General features: G+C 30.6%; 1 protein-coding gene across 1 annotated transcript; it reads right to left on the reverse strand.

The window, feature by feature from the left end:
* Positions 1 to 4,414: 4,414 nt before the first annotated feature.
* On the reverse strand, positions 4,415 to 8,378 carry LOC124848984 (protein kinase STUNTED-like). The gene is made up of 10 exons (XM_047326815.2): positions 8,025 to 8,378; positions 7,814 to 7,911; positions 7,288 to 7,537; positions 6,523 to 7,200; positions 6,181 to 6,429; positions 5,923 to 6,086; positions 5,755 to 5,834; positions 5,523 to 5,670; positions 5,273 to 5,422; positions 4,415 to 4,986 (listed from the first exon to the last, which is right to left on the reverse strand). The coding sequence occupies exons 1-10, from the start codon at positions 8,191 to 8,193 to the stop codon at positions 4,741 to 4,743; spliced, it is 2,232 nt and encodes a 743-aa protein (XP_047182771.1). The 5' UTR covers positions 8,194 to 8,378; the 3' UTR covers positions 4,415 to 4,740.
* Positions 8,379 to 20,881: the final 12,503 nt, after the last annotated feature.

Below are 20,881 nucleotides of genomic sequence, written 5' to 3' on the forward strand. Positions count from 1 at the left end.
TGTTAAACGCTTATGTTTTAAGCAATCATTTACGAAAACGTTTTTTTAAAAAATAAAGCAATAACACAAGTATTTTTATACTGATTTACTCAACCTGAGCAGCGTCCAATTCTTCCTTAATGCCTCTTAAGAGGTTTCACTAATTTTTTTCAAAGATTACAAACGAGTATAAACCACACCTGGTATACAAGTATTCTCAACCACTTTTAGTCCCCTTAATCAACCTGACTAGTTCAAGTTTAACCTCTACTAGTATTAACCCTAGACAATCTGTCTAGAACATTTAACTCGACTTAGTTAAACAATACAAGTGTATTAATTCACTTCTAAATATATAAACACAATAGTGTTTGATTATAAGTATATATTTTGATAACTCTTAAGGAGAGGATAAATACAATTTAAGAACTTGTAAAGTTCTTTCTTGTTCTAAGAACATACTCAGATGATGTAAGCTTTTAGAGTGAATAATAGTGTAACAATTCAATGATAGCAAAAGTTTTTCTTTTCTCTTTTTGTGAGTCCTCCTCATATAGTTTTCTTCGAGAGATGACCATTACTTAGAGAGAGTTGAACTTCTTGAGAGTAGATGGTTTTTCGTATGAAGATTTGTACTTTTTTTCATCTTAGGAAGAGCAACATTGCTTTAACAGTGAGAGCTTGTACGATTATGGCAGGACATAAAGCTCTAGGGAAACATTCTAAGAATGTCTTATTATTTCACGTCTTTTTGATCAATGTGTAGTGCTTTTGAGTAAATCTTAGTATTATCAATATCCACGTAGATAAAGAGAAAAAAAGTAAAACAGACAAATGTACAATACGTTAATGCATTTAATGTTCTTTACGTTAAGAAAACGTTGAAGCATGATTCATAATATTTTAGTGTAAGTCTAAGCTTTTCAAAGTAGTACCACTATTGATAAATTATATTTATTACTTCTTTCATTAGACATGCTTTTGTCAAATATTATTTGACACGTCATTGTTTATTTGGCTAGCATTAATAAGAATGTTCTAATAAGTGCTTTGCTTCGATGTTATACTTCAGTAAAGGTTATTTCATTAAGTGTTTTATGTTAAACTTCAAAACTCGAGCTGTTAAATAGTCTAGTCTTCTCTTACATTTACAACAAGTGACATTTATGTCTATAATTAAAAGGCTTTAAGTGATTAAATCATAATTTGTTTCCTAGATGACCTATAAAGAGAGAACAAATATATTTGTATATCTTTCAATGTTGTGAGATTAAGTCTCTAGAATAAAGAGTTGTTTAATTCATATTATCTCTATTGAGAGTGATTCTTGTATTAAAAAAAAAATCTTTGTTGTATAGCATACAGATACTTCTTAGCTTATAAAGACTTTGTGTATCCAAATAGGAAGGAGTGAATTTGTGTTTATCATAAATCAAAAGTGATATTAATAATAATGTAAACTTTATTTATTGGTGGAACCATTTTTAGTTGGAAAAAGAATAACTAGACTAACCTAAGGATAAACTAGTATAAAAAAGTATGTATTCATTGTTGTTATCTTTTGTATGTTGTAATTCACTCTTTGTTATATCTTCTAAGGAAAATAGGGTTTAAGTTATTATTATAGGTTACTTATTTATTTACTTATGTATTTGTTTACTTATTTATTTTATCTCAATAAAAGATTTAATTTAATTCTTTTATCTTGAAATGAAACCATGTAACATTTTAATATTGAATAAAGTTTCTCATTTTTTAAAAACACAAAAATGTGACTTTTTATTTGTTGAAATTCACGTCGTTGGATTTATAACTTGTTACAATACATTATTTATAAATTATATTATGCGTAAAATAAAAATGTAAGTATTTGTTTATTAACGGTCTTACTGCAAATGAAAAATATCACATTAATTATATTTTTAAAAGTTGAAAAACTTAATTAACCTTTTTATTAGTAATGAAATTAGATTGGGTTAGAATACCCAAGTACTTTACGATTAATATATTTTTGCTGATAAAAAAATAGTAATGAAATTAAAGTGGGCAAAATAAATAATGGAAAAAATTATGTAAGTTTTTAACAATTATGATAGAGCCTGTTATCTTCAATACACAAATAGCGATTGCTGGATCAGCCAAATTATGCGGTGACACTTTGCATTTATCATGCATCCAACATTAGCAACTCCTTCATCAGCCAGATTAAGAGGTAAAACTTTTCAAACATAATAAAGCATGATGGTGCAATGTTACCATCATTGCAATTACACGCACCCCCACACTATTTCAACAGTATTTCTCCACAAATGGACAATTTTATCTTTTTCATTAAGCACGTTATGTGTTTGATAGAATGCATCTATACTTCTTAGAACACCATTGCAACCAAATAACTCTTATTCGGATTCAAAGTTGAAGTGTTAAAATTTCCACGTTTGATAGTGAAAACCACTTCTATTTTATAAATATATTTTAATAAATTTTGTGAAGATCATACTCCATCATGTTCATTGGGTTTGTTCTGTCTCTTATTATTTTTTTATCTCAGGTTCGAAATTTTCAGTATTACACTATATTGAAAATCTTACATTAAATAAAAATGTAAATAAAGAGTTTGGGCAATTCACATCATGAATGGAATATTTTGCAACAATTTATTGGTAGAAAATAATATTTTAATATTTCACAAATACTTGAAGTTTTGTTGAAAATAATAAATATATGTGTTTTGTGCTACTATTTGTCTTGGAGCGATTAATTGGAGTTAGTGTGTTTGGTTGGATGGCATGACAACTATTAAGAAGTAAATTTTAAGTTTAACTTAACTTTACAAAACTAGTTTATAAGTGAAGTTTGTACATACTTATATATTGTAAATTGACTTTATTTTTAGTTGATACGAAATTTTCAACTCACTTCTCTCATGTTAAGATATATACATCTTGAGCATAAGACTAGACATTAAGGGATTGTCTAATAGTGAGTGGAATAATATATCAAACAAACAACAAACTTTACTAGAATAAACTCTAACTCATGGCTTGATATTATGTTAAAAAGTAAATTTTAAGTCTAACTCAATTGTACAAAATTAAGCCTAACTCGACTGTACAAAATTAAGTCTAACTTAACCATACAAAATTGGATTGTAAGGTGAGGTTTGCATCTACATATATATTATAAATTAGTTGTATCTCTAATCAGTGTGAGATTTCAAATATCTCTCTTACTTCGAAGCATATACATCTCGAGCGTGAGACTAGATATTAATTGGTAGTCTAATAGTAGTTAAATAGCAAGTGGAACAACAAACCCAACAAACAACAAACTTTGCTAAGATAGATTTCAACTCATGACTCTGATGCCATGTTAAGAAGTGGATTTTAAACCTAACTCAATCTTACAAAACCAACTTGTATGTTGAGGTTTACAACCACTTATATATTATAAATTAGTTTTATCTCTAGTTGATATGTGGGACTAGATATTAATTGGTAGTCTAATAGTACTTAAATAGCAAGTGGAACAACAAACCCAACAAACAACAAACTTTGCTAAGGTAGATTTCAACTCATGGCTCTGATGCCATGTTAAGAAGTAAATTTTAAACCTAACTCAATCTTACAAAACCAACTTGTATGTTGAGGTTTACAACCACTTATATATTATAAATTAGTTTTATCTCTAATTGATATGTGGGACGTTTAACAATGACCGTGTGTAGTGGGTGGCGATTTGGTGTGTGGTTGGCATTTCGTGTGGTATGTGGTTTCATAGCTTTCTCCTCCCTTTACGATTTCCTCTTCCATGCCTTTTCTTCATAAATGGAATCCAATTTTGTATGACTTGCATTGTGTTTTCCCCCTTCTTCCACTTTCTTTCTATGTTTTCAACTTTTGTGCTTCTTCGTTTGTTTAATTTCTCACTTTTTCGAAACTTTGTTACTTCTCAAATTTGATCTAGTGTGATGATTAGAATGTCCTTTGTCACGTGTGTTAAATTTAGTCTCGATTGTAATCTAGGTGTCAAATTCCCACCTGGTGTCACCATAACATTTTTATAATTAAATTATAAGTGAAATACAAATTTCACCCTACAAAATCGATTGACTCTATTATACTACCTTTTATTAGACCTCACTATATTCGTATGTTAGGATTAAAGCATATCCCAACAATGTTTCATAGTTTTGTTATATCACCACCTTATCCCTATATTCCAATGTTTGACATAAAAGAAAGAAAAAGAAAGTTTGTATAAAGGTATGATGGAATTATAATGAACCTTAAAATAAAAATATACCTATACAACAAGTTTTAATTAATTCACAAATATTTAAAGTAAAAATTTCTAACTTAAAAAAAGTGATTCTTTTGACAGAATCAGATAATCCATGTTATAAGCAGGAAACGGAAACAATACAAACGTCACATAAAAGAAATGGTGATTAAATTTATTAAGTACACGAGAACTGTAATCATTACGAAGTTTTAAGATACAACTTTTATTTTGGCACCAGATAATAGATTTGATGAGGGTTGAAATTGGTACCAAGTGATGAAGATGGAGAAATTGTAACTAGCCTTGCAAATTATAAGGCATAGTTTCCTAGACAATGAAGGAAAGGAGGAGGGCACACACAAACAACCTCTCATCCTAAACCCATCTATAAACTTCCACAGCACACACCAAAATTATCTACAAAGGATTTAGATTCAAAAACACAATCCTTGTTCTAGCAAATGGCTGCAAGTTTGCTCAATCAAAGCTTGATGAACGGCTCCACCTGCCTCTCAAGTAGTCTTCCAATGAGATGTTTTGCTCAACGCTGCAGATGGAGAGTGAGTCATCCTCCACATCACGCAGAGCAAGGTTAAGGTGTGACTGCAGATTGGAAGAAGGAAGACAAGCTTCATCATCAGCCATTTCTGCTGCTTCCACAGCATTCACTTCTAGTCTTGCCCACTTCATCACCTCACCATCACCTCCAAGGAGCTTTTTGATCTGTGCTCCAATGAAACAAATATCACATTAACAATATCACAATGTTCAAATATGAACATAAAGTCAAGGAGTGTGATGTTACTAACTCATCTTAGAAGTGCTTATTATCACATCTATTCAAATACAATCAAGAAAAAGTTATCCAATTGAAGAAAATAATTTCTTCTGTCATTTCTATGAAAGAAACTCATCGAAATAAGTTCAAACAAGTTCATTTTATCTCTATGGTGTGTTGGTATGTGTGTGTGTATGTGTCTGGGTAACTTATAGTTTATAGATATCTCACAAGGCTCATTTGAGGTCTAGCTCTTGGAGCACGTCTGATACAAAGTGTAGCTGCCAAGACCATCCTTTCCATCTCTTCAGGATCATAGTTATCACCCAAACTAGGATCTAACAATTGTAACACCTTCCCACTATTTAGAATTGGATTTGCCTGCAAAAAGTTGTTTTTCCATTATTTTTCCTCCAATACATGTGAATATGTAAGAAGTGTAGCAGAGTAGGTGATAGACTATAATATTGCAGAGACATACCCACATGACAAGGCTCTCTTGACCTTTGGGATAATCACTACTTATGGGCTTTCTCCCTGAGAGGAGCTCAAGAAGCACAACACCAAATGCATAGACATCAATCTTGTCATTTACTTTGCCATACATGAAGTACTCAGGAGCCATGTAACTGCATAAATGAGTGTTTATAGAATTTAGAAATTGGAACTATTTAAATGCAAATTCTTTCAGCAGCATGTGTGAAAGTACAAACCCAAAGGTTCCAGCAACGTCTGTGCAGATTATATGTGATGATGAAGTTGATGCCCATTTTGCAAGTCCAAAGTCAGAGAGCTGTGTTCAAAATCAATAAAGCAGCATGAGGCCTAACATGTGCAAATGATTCAAAACATGAAATTCAACCAATAAAGGGATACAGTACCTGTGGTTCAAAATCCTCAGATAACAAAACATTTGATGATTTTACATCGCGATGGATCACAGATTGGCCTTCATTATTATGTAGATACTCCAAAGCCTCAGCAACACCCATGGCCACCTTGTATCTCTCAGTCCAACCAAACACAAGTGGATTTTTCTTATTACCTATTTTTCATTGAAATGAAAAGAAGGAAATATTGAGTTAACAAGGCCACATGGGTTGAAAAGAAATTAACAGTGACAAAATAAAGTAGTGTACCATGGATGTTCTCTTCAAGGCTTCCTCTTGATAAGAAATCATAGACCAAAAGAAGATTACCATCCTCAAAGCAGAATCCAAGGAGGGAAATTATGTTTTTGTGATGCAAGGTAGTGATAATTTCTATTTCTAGAACAAACTCCTTCAGAACATCATCAGATGGCTTTAAGATCTTAACAGCTAGTTCCTTGCCATCAGGAAGGCAGCCTCTGTATACCTGGCTACTTCCTCCTTTCCCAATCAAATTTTCTGAAATCACACAACAAATCATGTTAAAAATAAACCCTCTTTTTTTGACAAGTTGATCGCATGTTTCAAACAAGCACAAGATAAAATAAACACCTGGCAAGAAATTTGATGTTGCAAATACAAGTTCTTGGTACTTAAACAATCTGCAACTGGATGAGTATCTCTCATGAAGGCCCTCCAATTCCTTAGGAATGCTTCTAGGATTGTGTTCAGGCACAGAGGCAGTCCCTAATTCAGCATCCACTGGAACAAGAGCACCACTCTTGCTATCTAGACCCAAAAACTGATCCTTATTTTGGCCACAATTGTTTGCTTTTTGGTCAAGATGTGCAGCATATGAAAGATTTCTAGAAGGTAACTGCATTGCCCATTGTACCACAGAGATCTGGCGAAACATCGATCTTTCAGAACATTTCCTGTCAGATACAATTGTCCTATGAAGCAAAGGCCAACCTGGTTTAGAATTAGAATCATTGGTCTGCACAGACACTATTGCCAAAGGGTTCTCATCACAAGCATCACCACATGACTCTTCTTCTGAATGGTTACAATATAAACCAAACAGTGCTGGGTTTGAAGAACAAACAGAGCAACTCTTCTTCTCAATGAATTCTTTAGATTCCAGGAAAGCCTTAGCCAAACTGTGATCTGAAAATTGACCACTACCCTTTCCCTGCATCCCGGACCCATCATCATCTAGCACTTTTGAAGTATTGCCAAGTGTCCTGTGAATCGAACTAAGCGCCCCAGTTGCGTGGTTCTGATCAACTCCTGCAACAGACACATCCACTCAGAACTCTAATCATGAGACTCACAATCTCACACCACAGCACAGAACAAGGAAAATTCAATAAAAACCTTTCATGTCAGCTGCAGTTGCTGGTGATCCATCCCTCTTGAACACAATTTTCCCATTATTAACAGCAAGAACCCAACAATCCCTTGGTAGCTTCTTAGCACAGTACCTTGCCACAGATATACATGGCCGAATTCTGTGAAGACCTTGAGGACTTCCAACTATGATGTGCGTTGCAGAATAAGCATTTGCTTCTCGAACCAGAATTCTCCTCACTGATGAACCCCGACATATTTTGAACTTAAGATCCACCTGAATAATAGTTCCACAAAAAAATTAAAGAAAAAACTTACAATTCACATATTCTAATCAAGAGATTCCCTCACCCTTCAGGCTAAAACATCATTTGTAACTTGAGTTACAACATTAAATCCGTGTCCCACATAACATAAAAAATATGCAATGTTAAACAAGGTTTCTGGAGCCATTGCGATCACCATCAAAAACAGTGACAAAACCACCGACACAATTTAAAACTCCGAGAACATGACTGGGAAAGAGTTGGAGAGAGATGCTGAGAAACACAACCTGTTTCAAATTGCAGAACCCTTCGTAAACGGCAAGCACAGAGTCAAACGCTTTGACAAGTGAAAATAAAGACGATTTCCCATCCCGATTAACAATTTCTGCAGCAACCCATTTCACCAAAAAGAGAAAAAAAAAACTGTCACACTCCATAAAAACTAAAAAAAGAAGAAAAGAAAAACATCATTTGATGGGATGGTTATGTATTTTATACCATCATTCCCAAGAACATGAAGAGCAAGCACAACATCACAGGGCTGAGCCACTTTGAACAAAGCCCAAGTGAGCAACTCGGTGCTGTGGGAGTCCATCTTCACTCCAACGACCACCGTCCGGCCACCTTGGCTGGCCTCTCCGGCGGTGGAAGTTGGCAGCATTTTCATGATTCAGTGCTTTACCGTTGTTCTGTTATTGTCGGTGATGGCATGAGTCATGAATGGCAGAAAAAAAGTTTGAAACTTTGGAGGTTGGAACAAAGTTTGGTTTGGTTTTGAAGCTCGTGCGTGAGTGTGTGTGCGCACCAAAGTAGAAAACGAAAGGCGAAGAAATTATCAGTGCTATTATTATTTATTTATTATGCTGTTGTGTTAACTAATGATACCACTGTAACGGTGATGCTATATACGTATTTTTAAGCATGGGATTGTGTGTCATCATGATTTAATGCGTGGATTTTGACCACTGGGTCCCACCAGTAAATGACATCATTGGATCTAAATCTTTTTCATTAAAAATATCAAAGAGTTTTGTCTCGGGATTTGGAATCTACCACGAGGTTGCTTTTAGGTCAACGTGGAAAGGGATTGAGAAGTAGTAGAATTATACATACTTACATGTTTTTTATTTTATCATTTTTTTTGTGGTTGATTATTGTTTCTCCTTTCTTTTTAGTTTTTAACTAATTAGTTGTAGTATGTTGAGATATTATTATAATTGAGTATTGTATTTAAGGTATTGTTGATTTTAAATTTTATAGTTTTTTATAATTTAAAACTTTATTTTTGTTTTTATAAATAATATCAATGTTTTAATATTGACTTTTTTATCATTAAAATCAATTATAATATTTAAAACATTGTTTATGATTTTACTTTTAGAAAATATTTAAAAAAATTTGAAAAAAGATCATTTAAATTATCTTTATTTTGACTAATGTGGAATTATTGAATTGTTTGCAAATTGGATATTATTATTATTATTATCATGATTAGTAGAGTTATTAGTGAGGGTATGTTTCATTTGAAAAAAAAAATAACAGAATTTACGAAAGTGTAAGTTTTACTTTCTGAAAGTTATGGCAATTGAATGTTTGGTCTTTGAATAATTATTGTAAGGGTTAGTCTTTACACTTTCTTTTAAATAAAATTAATTATTATTATTAATTACAATATTTAATTTATTTAAGTATATTGTTTAAATATGGACTGTAATTTAGACTCATCAATTTAGTTAGCCTACATGATCTTTGATCTACGCGGATGGAGACTAAAATAGTTGATAATGAAAAAACTTATATAGTCAAAGTATCACAAAAATTGTACGGTAAGATCAATCAATGCGTGATTTTTATCTTAAAATAAATTCTTTGAAATTGAATGTTTTAGAAAAGCATTTACCTTGGAGAAATATTAAAAAAAAAATACATTGCTTCAAACTATGAATATTCACCACATGACAGTTTAAATTGATAAAATTTACGTCATAATTTAAAATAAAACTTAATTACAATTCTCATATTTTTAAAAAAAATGTTCTATAAGAAACAAAAAAATCATAAATGATGCATAATGAACCACTAAATACAAAATTCTTTCTAACTTTTCCAATCTTGACACAAGATTTTAATATTTGTACAAGTAAATATTAGGATTAGTATTTCGCTTTATAATACACAAACGTGTGAGACTTATTATACATACATATTTTGGTTGGACCAATTGATTATTTACAATTTTAAGATAATTTATTTTTTCGCTACTTCGTTCTCTCCTATCAGTAAGTTATTGTTTTTCGCCCAATACTTTGAATTTTTCGTTTGTCCAATATTTCTTAAGTCAGAAAGTATCTAAATAGTTAGATATTAAATACAACAATCAATGTAACCAATTATTTTACTTGAACCCCCTATTTATACAAATTGTTCAACCTAATTATAGTTCAATCACCCTTAATTATAATTACCAGGCTTATTTGCACTAATATTTATAGGCATTCTTAATAATTTTTTTACTGAAATCTTCTTTTAGTGTTATAGTAGATAAACTTACATTAATTTTTACATCTATTTCTTTGTATGAAGATTTTAAACTTTTTTTACTTGATTCATTTGGTGGATCGATATGAAAGAACCCAAAAAAGTTTAGGTACTAAAAAAACTTATAGTTCCCGTTGTAGACATGTTGTATAGAAAAAGGTTAGGAATTAAGTTAGTTTTCGGACACTAGATGCTGATGATACATGTTGGATACAAAGTATATATTTATAGGCCTCCAAAGGCATGAAGGTGGCAAGTTGCCCTTCCGTCTGCATTAAAAAGGTGTGTATATATAGGATCTCAAATATAATTTGTTGAGCATAAATTAGTAATGTGACAATGGTTATAATTTATTTTAATAATGACACATATGTAGTCACATCTTCTAACAAACAGATCGTGTTCACTACTAGAATAATCTTTATGAAATTGATCTCTTGGAACTAAGTAAAAAATAAAAGCTACTTACTTGATTTCCAAAGAAGATGAAATATGGTTGTGACAAAAAGCTAGGGCACATAGACCTCAATTATATTTCAAAACTTTTAAAGAAAAATCATATTCAAAGTTTCCTCGACCTATCTTGGAAAAAGATTTGTTAAACCTAAAATGTATGTTTCCATATAAAGACCTCTTGAATTTACTTTATATGGATTTATTTGACAACAGCAATAGGAAGCAAATTTTTATGGTCTCGTCATATTTATGACTACCCTAAATTTACATGGATTTTTTTTTTGGACTGACAAGAGTGATTCATATTCCATGTATTTAAAGTATCATGCAAAAAAATAAAAAATATAAAATGAGCAATGCTATTGTATCTTTAGCATTAGAACTAACAACATTTCATTCTACAACGTCAACAATTCTGTGAAACTCTTATCAGTTCATCCATTGGTCGCCTTCAAATTCATGAGCCTTAATACTGCTAACAACTGTGTGAACTTAGTTGAACCAACATACAAAGGTGTTTTCGCATCAGTCGACATCATCTCAGACACTTGAGCTTTGGCAAAATTTTCTGCGCCAACATCGCGAATCATGTCCTCTAATTTGTCTTCATCTGGTCGATCTTCTTCCATGGTGGAATCAATAACATTCTCAATTTGGGAGACAGTCAAAAAGTTTATTTCTTCGTCGTGCCATATCCATGTTGTATAGCATCGTAGGAAATCATCACAAATAAGATGTTCCTTAATTTGGGTTGCGTTCAACTTTCTCTCATTCAAACATTCACACAAGGACATATAAACTTCACTTCATAAACACTTATACCTTCATTACGTTGCGCAAATTGTATAAATTCTTCTACCTCTTTCTCGTACTCATCACTAATGCGTGGTAAATTAATCCAATTTCGATCCATACGTAAATATTCTATAAAATTACAATCATACAATCATACAATTATACAATTATTTAACATACAATCAATTCAATCATACAATCGTACAATTTATAAGTATTCAAAAGATCAATTCAAACATTCAATCATACATAATTATTTATATTCAACATAAAATAATTAAAAATTAACAAAATAAAATTAATAAACACAATAGTAGGAACCTGGGAGTGTGAAGAACCAGAAAATAATGAAGAAGATGCGACAACACGCGTTCTGAAACAGATCAAATTTCAAAGCAAAAACACAATACCTACACAAAAATACAACAAAACGTAAGTTTGATAATCCAAAATAATAAAAAAGGCATCAAATCAATCCAAAAACGCAAAAAACAAAAGAAAAAACTCTGGTGACCAAAGCCAAATTTGATCGGATAAAAACGTTGACGAAGAAAAATGATGAAGAACGTCATTCTATAGTGACGACAGCGACGCAACTGTGGCAAGAAGACAAGGAACTCGCGCGGCGCAACTGTGGCGGAAGAAGAAGAAGAAATCGCAAAAACCAAACCAAAATGAGGTTTGCAACGATTTTGATCGATGATAATTCCAAATAAGCGTCGACGATGACCATGGGAACAACAAAAACTAACTTTGAACGGAGAAAAATGAGAGAAAATGCAATGACGCACAACAACAGTGGAGGAGTGCTTCTTTTTCGCGAGGAGGAAGAGGATATTGTTCATGCATTTTCTTCTTTTTAACCTACGAGAACTTTATTACCTCGGTTCCCAATACAACCGAGGTAGTAAGAGGTATATGGCCTCGGTTCCCCCCAAAACCAAGGCCTATACGCGTCAAAAACAAATTCACAATTCATCTCAAATGGAAATTTTGAAATTTTTTCAACGTTTTTGCCTCGATTCCCCGCCAACCCGAGGCCAAATCCTCTGATAAAAATTAAATTTTACTTAAAGATTTAAATTTTGATCAGATCAGGGTCTATGGCCTCGGTTCCCCATAGAACCAAAGCCAAATCCTTGATGGTCTAACTTCCAACTTTAATGTATGCTGCAAACGTGGAATGTCAGAATTTTGGCAGAGGTCTATGGCCTCGGTTCCCCTGAGAACTGAAGCCAAATCCCTAATCGTCTGATTGTCACCTTTATGACAACAAACTGCAATTATGGAATGTCAGAGTCTTGCAGAGGTTTTTTGTCTCAGTTCTGCAGACAACCGAGGCTAAAAGCCCTGCACAAGGATTTTCATCAGACAACTGAGGCCATATACCCTGTATGGCATCGGTTGAGAAGCAACTGAGGCCTATACTGTCAAAAAAATTTTAAAATGGTCACCGCGTCACTGTATGCTTCGGTTGCTGGTGAACCAAGGCATAACGAGTGCGGTAATATCTCTTTTTTTTACTAGTGATGAAAAAGAAAAGTAAAAAGGATGATCTATTAATATTTTTTCTTTTCAATATAATTAGTGAAAAATTAACTAAATCTATAAGGAAAACAAAGATCCGAAATCTATTTTAATGTGATTTAGATGATAATTCAAGTAACCTTCTTTACAAAATATTCTCATATAATGTATCGTGAGATTCTTCAACTTAAAAATTAAAGATAAATTATAGAAAAATGCTGGTGTATCAAAGAGGTATTCCTACATTCTTAGTTATAGGGGTTTGGGAATTCCTTTTCTGTATTTACTTATATGAAGGGCTAACTCTAAGATCAACCGAATTTTGTCTATTGAAAATACAATACACTTCTTTTTTTATCAGGAGACCATGCCTAATTAATTCAATACACATCACTATCCTTATTTTATTTATCTTTTTTAACTTTACAATTCTCTTTACCGTAGTAAAGAAGCTAGGACAAATACAAAGTAGTATTTTAAAAGAAAACACATTGAGCAAAGTGAGAAAATAGAAATTAATTAATCATTTCATATTAATCTCAAACTTATAAAATAACACAAATAAAAAGAAAACAATAATTAAAAACCAAATAAAAATGTAACGAAAAAAAATATTGTTTTGGTTTTTGTTTTTACTTTTGTCACTTAAGAAATTGAGCTTCCATTTAAATGATGAAATATGCCCTCTAATATGTGTCACCAAAACGATTAATTGAAGGGTTAACATTATCATTAGTTGAAGATAACATATATTTAGAGAGATAAAAATAGTTCTTCAGTAGCATCTCGTATTTGACTCCATTCTGCCCAAAGTTGATAAGGACCTCCACTTTAAGGTTCTCTCTGTGCATTTCTTCCATGTTTCCCTTCTTTCTCTTTTCATAAAAAAAGTACTTTAATATAAACTATCCAAACATAGACCAAGTTAAAGTTAAATTAAACTCACTTTTCATTAAACCTTAAGTTACGACGTTAAGTTCAACTAAACTTTACTTTGTTTTTTACGATAATCCAAACACAATCCTTTCCACAACTCATTGCGAGCAAACTTTCACAAAAAAAGAAGTTCGTAACAACCATTCTTTAATCGATTAAAAAATGGAAGATTTTCTTTTTATCTATTTGGTGTGAATATGAGAGAAATAAAAAGAAAAAAATAATGACCTAACAAGAAAGAAAGAAAAAAGATAAAAAAGAATTTTAAGAAGGATAAATAAATTAAGGGAGAATATATAATTTCAAAAAATAAAAGTATTGTAAATAAATTATCTCTACATGCATTTCAAAAAAGTAACTTCATATTTTCCATAAAGAAAAACTTTTAACTTTTTTCTTTTTCTTGAATGCATGCATAATTGCATAAGCAAAAGAGCACGGAACTTTCTTGTGTCAAATTAGAGCTATATTTGTTGGAATTACTTTTACTATGTTTTCTTTGTCATGTGAAGAACATCACACTTTAATTTTCTTTGTTTTCAATCTTTTAAGTTAATATCTACATGATCAATCTATATCAAAGGTTGCTTTTGAATAATATATGCATGATGTGCATGTTTTTTGTTTTAATCAAATTCTGAGCTGTAAAGGCAAAAAAACTAGTGACTGGTCACCTTCTCTTAATGCTACATTCAATTTTTTCATAAATCAATGAAAGATGTGTATATTATTTGCAAAGAAAAATCGATTCCATCAATTTATATATATATTTAAAATAACAATATTTTAGCTGAAGGGATTAGGTTACTTCCTTTTGCAAATAAGAAATATATAATTATGGAGACACGTATTCATTGATATGCATGCAATAAGTGAAAAACACGAGTGTTTTTTTTATTATATAGGTTTCTGTTTATAACTTTAACTATTACCTTTTTGACAGATTTATAATTTAATTATTTTTCGAGCAAAAGCTGTGTCTGCGATTTAGGAAATTGAATGACAGCAGTGGAGGACATTTAAAGTTATTAAACATAATATTCTATTTTCGCTAAATTAATCTAGATAAAGATAAGGGTAGAGTTTCAACTATAAATATTTAGTTTGTATTTTTTTCCTTAAGTTAGATGGAAGATATTTTATAGATTTGAATATGATTAATAACAATCTTCTTATAGATAGTAAGATTTGTGGATCAAGAGACATGAGTTAATTTAAAATTTTGCTTTAAATATTGTAGGACCAGGTTTCGTTAAATTTAAAGTAATTTTGATCAATTATTGTTCCTATTTTTGTTCAACAAATAACTTAAATGACAATCTAGCTAATTAACAATTTAATGATCTATCTATATTCTCAAGATTAGCTAACATAAATCAATAAATCCGTCCCGTACAAAAATAAAATAAAATAAATAATATTTATTTCTATGTTTCATCTGAAGAGTTGTACTTTCCTTTTTCTAGTTATCTTTCATATGAAAATTTGTCCAATGTTTATACAATAAAGAAATGACTAAACTCTCTGTAACCCCTGTAATGATAAATTATTTTTGTTCTTATAACTTTTGTAAAATTGGCACTTTAACATGTAAGGTTATTAAAACTATGCATTTTTTGTTCTTTTATTTTATTTTTATTTTTTCATAAAAAAAACTGAAGTGAGTGATATTTTATATAAAATATATTAATATGTTAAAATAAATTTTGAAAAGTTAACGTAGAGTTTTATTTTCTATATATTTATAAAACATTGTGTTTTACAATTTTTTTCTTCAAGTTATTACTTTACTTGACGGCTTAATGAACTTAAATTTTCAATGATATATTTGAAACAAACGAAAGAAAATAAAAGAAATAATGAGTTCATTCTCATTTGATTGATGAAAAAGTAAAAAGAAAGCAGAAAAGAGAAAATTATTTCTTAATAAAATTTCAAATTTGTTACTTTCTTATTTAGTTAAAGGCGATTTGCTTACGATTTTCTTACAATTATATAAAAAAATAGTCACATAATATATAATAGTAATAACAATAAAATTGTATTACTTAAAAAAATAATTTAAAAGAATTTACATTTAATTTTTTATTTTAATCTAAAATGGACAGTATTTCTTTAAGGTCAATCTTGGCCTGACTTAATTACACTTTATAATTAACAAAATAATAATAATTTATAATTATATAGAAAAGAGATATAAGTAAATGAATGCTATCCACGTCCCAACTCTTTTTCTTTTCCTAAACATTTTTATTTAGATTATTCCATTACAACACTTTGGTATATCAATGTAATTAAATCTTATGAAAAATCATATTATAAATTGATAAACATTTTATTAAATTTTAAATTTTTTATAAATTAGTTGACTGATAAATTGAAAAAAATTAAAAGAACGAACAAGTTCAATTTGAAAATAAAACTGTGAAAGTAATAATAAAGTGTTTTCTTATTAATAACAAAATTATAGAATACTAAAAAAATAAAATATTTTAAATATCTAATAAAATAAAAAATTTAAATAAAAAAATTAATATATAAAATACTTTAAAACGGAGATTAATTACTTGAATAAATTAATCTAGTTCATAAAATTCTTATTCTGATTAGTCCTACTAGTTTTACTAGTTTTCATATATAAATATCAAGGTTTTAACATGTAAGGGTGTGTTTAAGGATAAATTTGAAAGAGAGTGAATAAATTGGAGGGAATTTAAGAGTAAATTGAATGTTATTTTTTTTAAAAGATTTAGAGGTAAAAGTGGATTTAAAAGAAAAATTTGTGAAAATTAATATAGAATTTGATCATTGTTAATGGAAATTGTTTAAAATGAATTTCTTTTAAGGATAAAAACAGTTTTTTTTTCCAAAATTATCCAAAATCTCTTCCTATCACCGCAGATGAAAAAATTACTTAATCCTGCAAATCATCGTACTTGATTCTTTATAGGAATGTCAATAAAATCTCAAATCTATCTTCTCTAATATACATGAACAAAGATATTCACCCAAGAGAGTGTAAATGTCATTTCATCGTTCTCAGCAACCAAATTTTTTTATATGCAAAACCACTCAAGGTCGAAGCAACTAAAGTTTTTATTTTAAGCTTTTAATAAAATCATAATTTTTATTTTAATATTGATATACTTTTATTAAATTAATTATAAAATTATATTTAAAAATAAAATTTAATTAAATTACTATTAATTTTTATTGGTATTAAATTTTAAAATTACAATACACTTTAACATAATTATTTTATTAGGAAATAAAAACGTATCATTTTTTAAAATTTGTTTTAAGTCTTAAAAAATGATGTATTCACACGTACACCCAATGTAATACTCACCTTTTATTTTTTATTCTTTTTGGTAAATATTTATAACTATTTGTGACGGTTGACTACAACTTTTGAATTTACTGAATTGCCTACGAGAAGCCAAACCTTTCAAGATGCTCATGTGATGTGTTCTTTGTACGCTTTTGGTGGTTTCCATTTTGTACAACTTGGTCAAGGACACCACAATTATAAGATAGAGAAAATAAATAAATAATACTATTATTATATATGCATTTGATGAAGAAAATAATGCAAGTAGTGTGAGTAAAGACACCCTCGAAATAATATACTTATAAAATTAGATATGTTTCCTCATTTATTTTTCACTTTTAGTTTTAATAAAGTGTTTGGTCGTTTTGAGGTCTTAGTTTGTCAGTGAAATTTTGCAAGGAAGATATGTCAAGGGAGTTGGGACAATCTTGGTAAACCAAAAGGTAAGTGGATTTTGTAGTTACAAATATTTTTTATTTTAATGAAGCTTTTTTATAGCAAAGGGAAGATGATATATAGTGTCGAAATATTGACACAGCTTTAGATCGAAAATGGAGAAATTACATAAAAGTTTTTTTTTTAATAATTGGATGAAAAGGTGTTAAAATTTATTTTTGGAATGATGTTTTGATAGGACAACACATGTGGACAGTTAAATATCATAGATTGTATTTAAACTCTTGTCAAATAGATGAATCCTTAATGGACATTAGAGAGGGAATGTTACAGGCAATATTAATTGTCTATGGTCAATATTAACTTCATAAAGTCATAATAATTAAATCATGTTTTCTAGACTTATATTTTTAACTAAAAAAGTTTTATTTTGATTATCAAATATAACTTTAGGTTGTGTTTACCTAATTTTACTATTTAAGAAGATTATAACGATGGATTAGGTAAGACCTATGAAAAATATTTACTTTAATAGTAACAATTTTATTATTAGTAGTAAATTTCTTTGTGAATGGAAAATATAATTAATAAATTTATGTAAAAATAAAATGTGGAAAGCTAAATAAGTTTACCAGGCCATTTGGTCTAGTGGTCGGCATGGTGGTCTTTGCCCATAACTGTTCGGTATTTTCTCAACATCGTTCGGTCTTTCATATATTGCACTCCACCCGTCACCATAATTGTTCGGTCTTTGCCCAACACCGATCGGTCTTTCATATATTGAACTACACCCGTCACCATAACCGTTCGATCTTTCCCCAACAACAGACATTGTGACCGACCACCCAACAGGCCGACCGACCACCACACCTTTACTGCCACGTCAATTAAAAGTAGTCAGGGAAGGTGGCATCAAACGTGGGCTGGCCGTTAGCCACATCTACTAAAAGTTAACGCCGTCCAATTTTAAGGGCTAATAGTAAGAGTTTCAAAACTATGAGGACTAAAAACCATCAAAATTTCGAGTAGGGACTAAAACCAAACTCGTGTGATACTTAAGGGACGAAAAACATATTTAACCCTTATTACTATTGTTTTTATTATTACTAATTTTAGAATTTATTATTTTTATTATGATGACTATAATAATGATGACGTTCTCTACTAGATTATTTTTCCTATCGATTTTTTCAAAGTACATTTTATATTATTGCTAACTCTAAAAAGTATTTTTGTATATAATTATAATTTTCATACAACGTGATGATGTAGTATTCAATTAAAAGTTTATAATTCTAATTTTCATACTATATTCGGATGATTGAGTATATAAGTTATTTATTGTATGATTATATGGATATGGAAGTTTGTAAAGTCATCTGTCTTTTCTCTAAGGCTTCTTGCACCCTGCTTATCTGTTTGAAGATCAGAGACTACTTGTGTGATCCTTGCAGTAAGATTTTCAAGTTTGCTCGGTCAATTTTTCAAATAAAGTAAGTCAATTTTCTATCATTTTCTCTAGTTTCACATTCTCCAATGCATTTGAGGTTTCTTTTTGTTGCATGTTTAGTCTGAGCTTTCTCTTAGGTTCTCTACTGATAATTGGTTCTAATGATATACCCTGATCATGTTTTTGTGGTCTGTAGGTGTTGTTTGGTCTCTTTGAGCTGAGGGAGCAGAGTAGGGTTCTCTAAAGCCAGTCAGAGTTTCTAACAGGTAAGGGAAGCTAGTGTTGTATTTAATTTTAAGTTATAAAGTATGAAATGATAGTAGGTAGAATGTGAGTATAATGAATGTTGAATCGATTGCTTGAAATGAACATGATTGAATTACGCATGTTTGATTAAATTAAATTTAGTTGAATAATTCTTATTGGATGTGATTATTGTGTGGAATATGTTGTTTGTTGTGAAATGGCTAATGATGAATTTGGTGTATGTATTGAAAAGAAAGAGTATGGATTGAAACATGAGTTAGTTGGTAAAAAAGAAGGGTGTTGATAAGTCATTTTTAGAAGTATGAGTCTAATGGGATAAACAACAATATGAGACATTTTATAAAGTTATTTAGAACTTGTTTGAGTCATGTTTTAAAAGAAATTTGTTGTAGTATTGATTGAGAGCTAATAAGAGGTGTTTTGTGTGGATTTTGGGCTCATTTTGGGGTTTCGACAATTGAGATTTTGATATAAGGGTTAGATGAGGAAATTAGAAGTTCAAGGTCATTTCTTAGGTTATTTAGGACTTCTCTAGATGTTAAAATAAGTGAAATCTGATATGGAGTATGTATATTGTTATTGTGTCATGTTTTAAGTTCAACTTGTAGGTTATAGATAATCAAAGTCTAAAATATAGAAGTTGCAGTGAATTTGAGGTGCCAGGGAATGTTTTTGAGTTATTTATGACTTGTTACAACCTTTAGTTTATAGAAAATAGTGAGCGAAAGGGTTTATCTGAGTTTAGGCTCTTTTTGGAGTTGTCATTGTGGTTAATGCACCTAGTCTCATGTGTATTGATCAAAGTGATACTTGGTTTGAATTATAAATGTGTTTTCATACCAACCCGAAGGTTTAAAGATCTAATTTGATAAGTAGAAATCAGTCTCAAGTGTATCAAACTAGAAAACGTAAGTGTTGTCTGCTGTTATGTAGCCTGAGCGCCTTTATTAGGGTGCCTGAGCGCCTGTTTCCAGAGGCTAGGGCGTTGAGCGTCTGTTTCCAGAGGCTAGGGCATTAAGCGCCAGCCTTGGGGCGTTAGGAAGCAACACCTAGGGCGCTGAGCGCCACACCCTGGGCACCTGAGCGCCAGTTCTCAAGTCTTGGTTAATTGGTTCTTAGGTTGTGTTGTGATTTCTTGATGCATTGTTTATGGTTTTGTGATGAATGCTTTGAGGTTTCATGTGATAATATGCAATGTTTGTGTCAAGTATATGTATATATGATTATGAGAGGGATATGATGATGATGAATATGTGCTTGGTTATGTGAATAGTATTAATGGTCGTAATTCCATGATCCTCGAGGAGAGGTTACATAGTGGTGTCTTGTAGGAAGCTAAGTACTGGTGGTTTATCTTGACGCTCTCAATAACCTCAATCTCAAGTAGAGATAGATGGTTGTGTCATGGAGAGTAGCAAGGGGTCTTAGTATAGGGACTTTACCTTGACCAAAGACTTTTGTTAAAGGACTAACCTTGTGTGATAACTTGGGGTGAGCCAACACTATTAGCACTACAAGTGCATGAATCCTCATAGTTCGACATTCATACTATATCCGGATGAGTCAAGTCTAAGTGTGTTATATCTTTAAGATGAATGTTTTATTATGTGTGTAATATAATGTATGATGCAATTTTATTTAATTAAGATGAACTATTTT

Source organism: Vigna umbellata, chromosome 1 (assembly GCF_029865625.1).
Source record: "Vigna umbellata cultivar VRB3 chromosome 1, Vumbellata_1.0, whole genome shotgun sequence".
In the NCBI taxonomy this organism is placed as follows: Eukaryota; Viridiplantae; Streptophyta; class Magnoliopsida; order Fabales; family Fabaceae; genus Vigna; species Vigna umbellata.

Excerpts from the sequence above, each read along its gene's own strand:
- LOC124848984 (XM_047326815.2), bottom strand. The coding sequence starts at position 8,193 with ATGAAAATGCTGCCAACTTCCACCGCCGGAGAGGCCAGCCAAGGTGGC. Across the intron at positions 7,538-7,813 it reads GGTTCTGCAATTTGAAACAG|GTGGATCTTAAGTTCAAAAT; the intron begins GTTGTGTTTCTC and ends ACTATTATTCAG. Across the intron at positions 7,201-7,287 it reads AACTGCAGCTGACATGAAAG|GAGTTGATCAGAACCACGCA; the intron begins GTTTTTATTGAA and ends TGTCTGTTGCAG.